Source organism: Abrus precatorius, unplaced genomic scaffold (genome assembly GCF_003935025.1).
Source record: "Abrus precatorius isolate BTA unplaced genomic scaffold, Abrus_2018 Scaffold2, whole genome shotgun sequence".
NCBI lineage: Eukaryota > Viridiplantae > Streptophyta > Magnoliopsida > Fabales > Fabaceae > Abrus > Abrus precatorius.
Window position 1 is genome coordinate 7,612,011 of NW_020874362.1, and position 7,271 is coordinate 7,619,281.

A 7,271-nucleotide genomic window follows, 5' to 3' on the forward strand; every position below is an offset into this window, starting at 1 on the left:
TCTATGTTTTTGCAGCCATCAGCCCTTGAAATGGTCCATGCCCATGAATGCTCGTTACTTAATTATTAGACCCTTTCTAATTCTTTCACTTCGTTTATCAAATGGTAACTGTATCCTTGACCATGACAATTTTCACATTAATGAGGTTGTCTTTTTTTTTCTTCTTTTTGGTGTTATTAAAGGATATTTATATGGCGTATTTAAGAGGATATATGTTGGCTTAATCATTATTATACCTACTTTGCTAGTACAGTGTCTCGCTAAAAGTTTTTAGAACAGTTGTTTGTCAATTCTAAGGAGGTGATTAAGTAAAACAAATTAAGGTATGAGAAATAGGCCGAAAGTTTTAGTCTCAACTTGTCCTTTTAAAATGAGGTAAATATAAGTTTTATAATTATTTTTTAAACTTCGAAGTTTTACCTGCCTTAGATCAACATCCCTCATCAGGATATCATCCCAATTTCATAATAGACATTTAGTGTTGAATATCCAGTGCTAGTTCAATTTTTTTAAAAAAATTAAGTGAGAAAACGTGTTTTGTATTCAGGAAAATGAATATCCTAAAGTTAAATTTTCTTAAATCTGGATTACCACTTGGTTGACAATGATAGCATGTTTAATCTTCACCTATTCATCAAGATTTTCTTTATAACACCATACAAGTTTGATTATAAAGAAATAAATGAATTACCTTTGTCAAAATTATCACCTGGTTGACAATAATATAGCATGTTTTGAGTTAGATTATTTTTGGAGGAAAAAACATCTTTCAAGGAGAAAAAATATTTTTTTCCCTAAAAAGATTTAGTATACTAAATAAAATAATCAAAATAATATTTTTTTTCTACGAATAAAAGACATTTGATCAAAATTAAAAAATTACTCTCACTAAAATCTATTAGGTTATTTTTTAACTGACTTATTTTTTTAATTTTATTCTCAGCAATTAAATATTTTAAATACAAAACCAATATATATATATATATATATTGTAATTTTACTGTAAAAATTAAATTTTTAACAATTCAAGTGTAATATATTATGCAAAAGTTGTTTTTCTCCCAACATGTGCAAAACATAAAATTTCTAAAATTAATATAACAATAATTAGTTATTGATTATTGAAATATTTTTTTTTCCCACAGTTAATCCAAACGAAACATTTCTGCTCCTTAATTATCGCTTCATGTTCTTTGTTCCAAAGTGAAAGTAAAGACCATATACAAGAAATGAAAAGTGACTTATGTCAAAATTTTCGTTTTACTAAATTATTATAATGATGCGACTCATAAATGGCATGGGATGGTTGGTTCCCAGTTCCTACTACATGTAACCATACTGTACATTCCTAAAAGTAAATACGGTTTAAACAATGAAAGAACCTAACTCTTTTGACTGTTTGTACTTTTGCATATACAAAATTACAGATCCCTTCTGCACAATGGGCAAGAACCATGCTTGAAGAGCCACTTATCAATGCAAGGTTGGTGAAACGTGTGATGACAATGAGGCAAACTTCTAACTGTTTCTCCAAGCTGAAAGTCCTGCAAATGCTCAAATTCAGAAGGTCAATTTCACAAATAACTCTTCTTTGCCTCCACAAAACTATAAAGGACTTGATAACACTACTTCCAAGGTATTCATAATAAGCACATGTTAAAACAAGAAAAATTGCCATCATCATAAACAAACCTGGAGGCAAACTGAACATGAAACTCTTTCCCCAGAAGCATCAACATTGTTGTCACTTGTAATTGTGATCTTTGGGATCTTTGCAACTGAATCTCTTGATAAGCCTTTGGCACCCCCAATGTCAAAGATGTTTTGAACCTCATCAAAGCTCATCTCAACAGCACCCATCTAAAAAAGTTAAAAGAGTAATGGCATGAGCATGATGATGCAAGTGCACAACTAAATTTCTCTTTCATCACCATTACTTTAGACCAAAAACAAAATATAATACAAATGCCAGACACTAGTCACGGAATAAAAAATATTAATACCTGACTTTGAACAGCACTCAACATGGCCGGACCAATCCTTTCACGCACTAGTCTCCCACTCAATAAGCTAGCAATAACATCAAGCTGCATTACGAAACTCAAAATGATTAGATTACACAACATGCCAGTGAAAATGAGAATCAAATCTCAGGGAATTGAAATAATTGAGCAATTGAGCAGCTATCTAAAGATCCCATTTGATAAACCAAGTAACTGACCAAGTATAAGAGACACCCAATTCCAGATTCCTCAGATTTCCACAGACCAAGAGAACATTCAAACACTTCAATGGAGAAAACAGCTCCTGATATGGCACCAACAGCAGCACCTCGAATGAACCCACTCTCTGTCTCTTGGCCTATGAAGGCTCCAGTCATAGCCCCCAACAAAGTGCCCACTGCCAACAGAACAAGCAATCAATTAACCTCAATGCTAGCAATTTAAATTAAAACAAAAGAGAACCACAAACTTCATATGATTTTGAAAGTGGACACAACACAACACATGTAAAACATATGCAAATTGCAAACTAGTCCAACACAAACCCACATCGAAGTTTCCATTTTTTTACAAAAACAGAACCAAACAAAACAAAATGTACATTTCTGTTAGTATATTGCAACTGCCAACAATTTCAAAGACAACCTCGTCCACAACACAACACTACCAACAAGATTGGCAAAAACAATTTCTTCGTAGCAGATCGAGAATTTAGCGAAATGAGAAGAAGTTTGTACCTAATGCAAAGCAGAAGGTCAAGATCGCAGAGAAGATGTTCCCAATGATGGCAGAGACGAAGAGGTTACCAACCCTTTTGACCCTCTCAGTGAAATTCCCGAAGGAATCCATCGAAGGGCATTGATTTGCCACAAACTCCATTTGGGTATCTCAGAAATTTCGGTGGTTGTCTGTTCTATATATGTGATAGATTTGGGTTTAAGGGAGAGTTATATATATATATATATATATATATATATGATATATGATAACGGTAATATATTGAAGAGGACGAAGATAACAGCTTTTTTCCTTCCACGAATGCTTAGTGTGTAAGACAAGAGAGAAAATGGAATGAAACTACCATCAACCAATTCGCATTTATAGCTGTTGTCCCTTAATCTTAATGCTACAGTGCTACACACTCTTTTCTAATGAACTTGCTAACACTGTACTAACGAATTTGGGTCTAGAATTTAAAAGTTTTTATTAAATATTATATTAATGAATTTTTAATAATTTTATTTTAAATTCATTAACGTATTCTTTTAATATTTACCATTTTTATTAGTGGTTTTCTTGACAATAAAAAAATAACTAATGATTAAGAAGTTAATATTTTAAAGAGTTGTGATAAACTACTATATTTATTAATATATCAATAATCTTAAACAATGTACATTTAATAAAACATTTTATTTCTTAATTATTGTCTGACTATGGTTAATAGCATTGTATTATTAATATTGGTTTTTATATTGTATTTATAATTATGAGATGACACCTTGAAAATGAATTAAATTATTAACTGACGATGTATTTATTATATTTATAATATAAAAATTATTTAATAATTAAAAAATAAAATATATTTAATATTTCTTATTATCAATGAATGAACAGACAATTAAAAATGTCATACTATTGTTCTACTCACTGGGTGTGACGAATTTTCAATTTAAGGTTGCGACAAAAAATTGTTGGTTTGTTTAAACCATAAAGAAAACCAACACGGAATTCGCTTTCAAAAGGCAGGAGACACTGACAAAAGAAGAGAAAGTGAGGTTTCTTTTGACAAATGAGGATGGCGCGAGGCTCAGGTCAGGTGCATACTCACCACATGCAAATGGTTTTGATCATTTATTTATTTTGAAAAACAAGTGTACGGATCAATGGAAGGGAAATTGCATTCATAAATGTTGATCGGCTAATAAAATATCATTAATAAAAATTGAACTAAAAAGGTTCTCATTAAATATTGTTCAACTTAATGGTACCTGTTTATTTTGTTGCTACCCTCTTTGACTTTTGCATTGCTCAGTTATCATTTCCCTCCTTGTCAACACAGTTAGTTATCACGCTTAGACTTGAGTGTCCTTGAACAATTATTATCAGTAGCTTTAACTTTTCTTTTTTCATTTTGTACTGACATAAAATTTGTAAAGTAAAAAAAATGTGAGTAAGGAGTTTTACAAATTAAAGTAACTAAAAATGTGAGTAAAGGTTCCATAGGAATTTTATTTCCGTGTTATCGGTAGCTATTAAGAATTTATAGAGGCAAGGATAGGAATACATTGGTATAAACAGAAAAAATAATCTATACTGTAAAATAATTACAACTAAGCGATAAGAAATTATTTTCTTCAATTTCTTAACATTGAGTAAGAGTAATAATTGTGTGATAAATATTTTTAGCTGCAAATGCAACAGTGAATATTACGGCAGAGTATTCTTGCATGAAACGCTTAAAAGTTTAAGTTAGTAAAAATGTTAGTTGAGTTTCTATATAAGTAAAATACATGTACTCAAAGACTCTAAAGAACTCTATTTATATAAAAGTGAACTCTTCCACATTTTGAGATTACACTAATCTTAATTGATTGACTTATGTCATTTAGTTGAGGGTTAAGTGTGCTATTTATGTTGACTAATAAGATATGCGATTTCTTTTGAGGTTGTGTTAGACTTATCTAAATGGTCCCAACAGAAATGGTAACATGTTCTAAGGTAACTCTCTAATATCGATAACAATGTTGGTTGTTTGACTGTGATCAGTTATGTTGACTCCAAATTAGTTGTTGATGACTTAGCATTATCGATGTATGATAGAATTGAGGTGATTTCACTAAGTTTGTTAGATTTTGAGAGTGTCACTCTTGCCAACATGTTTTTGACCACGATTATTTGTATTGAGTTTGACTCTTGTAATTGGATGATTATAGTAAAAGTCATAGCCATTGAAGCTTGGGGGATTCAGATAGAAAGTTAAAATGTCTTTCTAATCTCTTTTATTAATTATTGACCTAGAATTATATGTTTATTAACATAATGAACAAGAGATGTATGTACGTATGTATGTTAAAAATTGAACACAGATAATGTAACAAAATATTAAAGATTTTCAATTGCTCTTGTGGCATACATGTTTTAAAGCTAAAAAGAACGCAAGAAATAGGAATAAAAATTACTTTTTACGTTAGTACAAACATGGCAATGACACCTACCACTTTATGCATGAAAATTTACATGAACACTTCCTTATTAGAATCCTCTTTGTTGCTTTGCTAGTACTTTGTGAAAGAGAAAGAGAGATGAAGAGAAAAAATAAAAGTTAAAATATCTCCAAGAAGTGTCTTGGGTATAAACATTTTATTTATAAGCACGCAAGGTAGATAATCCTAATTTTTCTTTACCTATTAATTGAGCTCATTCTTAATAAGTTTGTAAGGATAAGGTATTATTTTAATTCAATTAAAATATTATTTTTTTAATATTTGTTTTATATATGTGATTTTATAGATATTTTTTATATTTAATTATAATATTAAATATAAATATTCAATTTCTTAATACATATACCAACAATACATATATTATTGAGAATCTTGCTAATTAACATGAAACTTAAAACATAAATAAACTAGTTTGATGATTTTTACAAAGAGACCTATGAATTAAAACATAATTTTTTTTATAGAATTACAGCTACAATCTTTTGGTTGATTTTAGTTTTATCAATTGAACGTTGACGAGTGAGAATAATAAGTGTAAAATCAAAAAAACTAAAAAATACTTAAAGAAAACTCAATATTGATAAAGAAATGTATTTGTATTACGATGATTACGATGAAAATCTCATGTTCCATATAGACGACTCATTATTCATCTTAAAAATACAAATTTGCCATATCATTCAAAATAGTCACATTCTTTTATCTCTTAAAATTATTTTCTTAACATTATATTATTAATTTCTTTTATTTATCTTTTATGATTAATATATATATACATACATGCTTTCTAAGTTGATATTACGTATTCTCTATTTTTAATATTTATGATCAATCTCTCTTTTGTTTTATTTATTTATTGTTTTATAAAAAAAATATAATAAGTGAAGTGTTCATCAATTTATCATTTAAATTCTTGTTTAAAGAATGGTCACGATGGTAATAGTGGGGAGGATTGGGAACACAGTATTTTAGCTTTGGCTTGGAATTAATGGCAAGAAAAATGGTAGATTTTCCTTGAAATTTTCATTGAAATCAACAAATAAAATTAAATAAAACAATAATAAATATAAGTAAAAATTTCAAAGCTGAAGAAAAAAATCATGATCGTTTTTTAAGAATAACAAAAAATAACATTGTATTTTTTTTTTTACAACAATTTGACTTTTCTTTTAACCATCCCACCATTTTAGCAGATCTACACCTTCCAAAGTAAACTATTTGATTTATATCTCACTAACACTTTAAAATCTAGTACAAAGAAGGAAGTTAAATATAAGTTTAAATTATTTTTAATTAGTACAAATTAAAATAAAGGGCTTAAAGTTTATATATAACTTTCATTTTTTTTTTCCTTCATAAACTTGAAACAATGTCAGACTTATATTAAAAAAATTTATTTCAATCAGCTCCAACATAAAATTTAAGGTATGGAGAGATACAAATGTGAGGATAACAATAATAGTGAAAGGACTTTAAGAGACAAAAATTTGAAGTTACCATTTAAATGATTTGGCAATTTTTATTGATAGGATAGGTTACAGAACACTAACGTGACACAGGAGATTTTTGTCCGATGCTCATATCTAAATTTACCCCTAATTTAATTTTACATGTTAATGTCGTCACTAAAACGCAATATGGCAGCTAACTAAGAAAATGAGCTTTGCTGAATAAAATGTCAAGTTAGCCAATAGTTTCAACAAATAACAGATAAAGGGCACTCTAAAGAAAGTGTAAGTGAATGAATTAGTGGAAAATCAATTTTAGTAATTTAGTGAGTTATCTAAATCAGTATACACAATTTGAAACACGATAAAGGAGTGAGAGAAGGTTGAGAAATGCCAATAGCCAACGATTCCAAAGTATGGAGCTGGCTAGGAGCATAATACTTTACTTGTGTTTTGGTCGTGTTATTGGCCATTTGAGAAGAATGTGCCCAAGCTAGCAAAAGTTACAACAATACTTCACTTCTTTATCGACAAATGTAAGAGGGGAGGTCGTATTGGAATCAGTTAGCCCTAATCTAGTTTTTCCTAAT

At 29.2% G+C, this 7,271-nt stretch overlaps 1 protein-coding gene across 1 annotated transcript; it reads right to left on the bottom strand.

Annotated features, from left to right (window-relative positions):
- Positions 1 to 1,321: 1,321 nt before the first annotated feature.
- Positions 1,322 to 2,935, bottom strand: LOC113858659 (NEP1-interacting protein 1-like). The gene is made up of 5 exons (XM_027491382.1): positions 2,741 to 2,935; positions 2,222 to 2,400; positions 2,004 to 2,087; positions 1,693 to 1,860; positions 1,322 to 1,544 (listed from the first exon to the last, which is right to left on the bottom strand). The coding sequence occupies exons 1-5, from the start codon at positions 2,880 to 2,882 to the stop codon at positions 1,422 to 1,424; spliced, it is 696 nt and encodes a 231-aa protein (XP_027347183.1). The 5' UTR covers positions 2,883 to 2,935; the 3' UTR covers positions 1,322 to 1,421.
- Between the last annotated feature and the right edge of the window lie 4,336 nt (positions 2,936 to 7,271).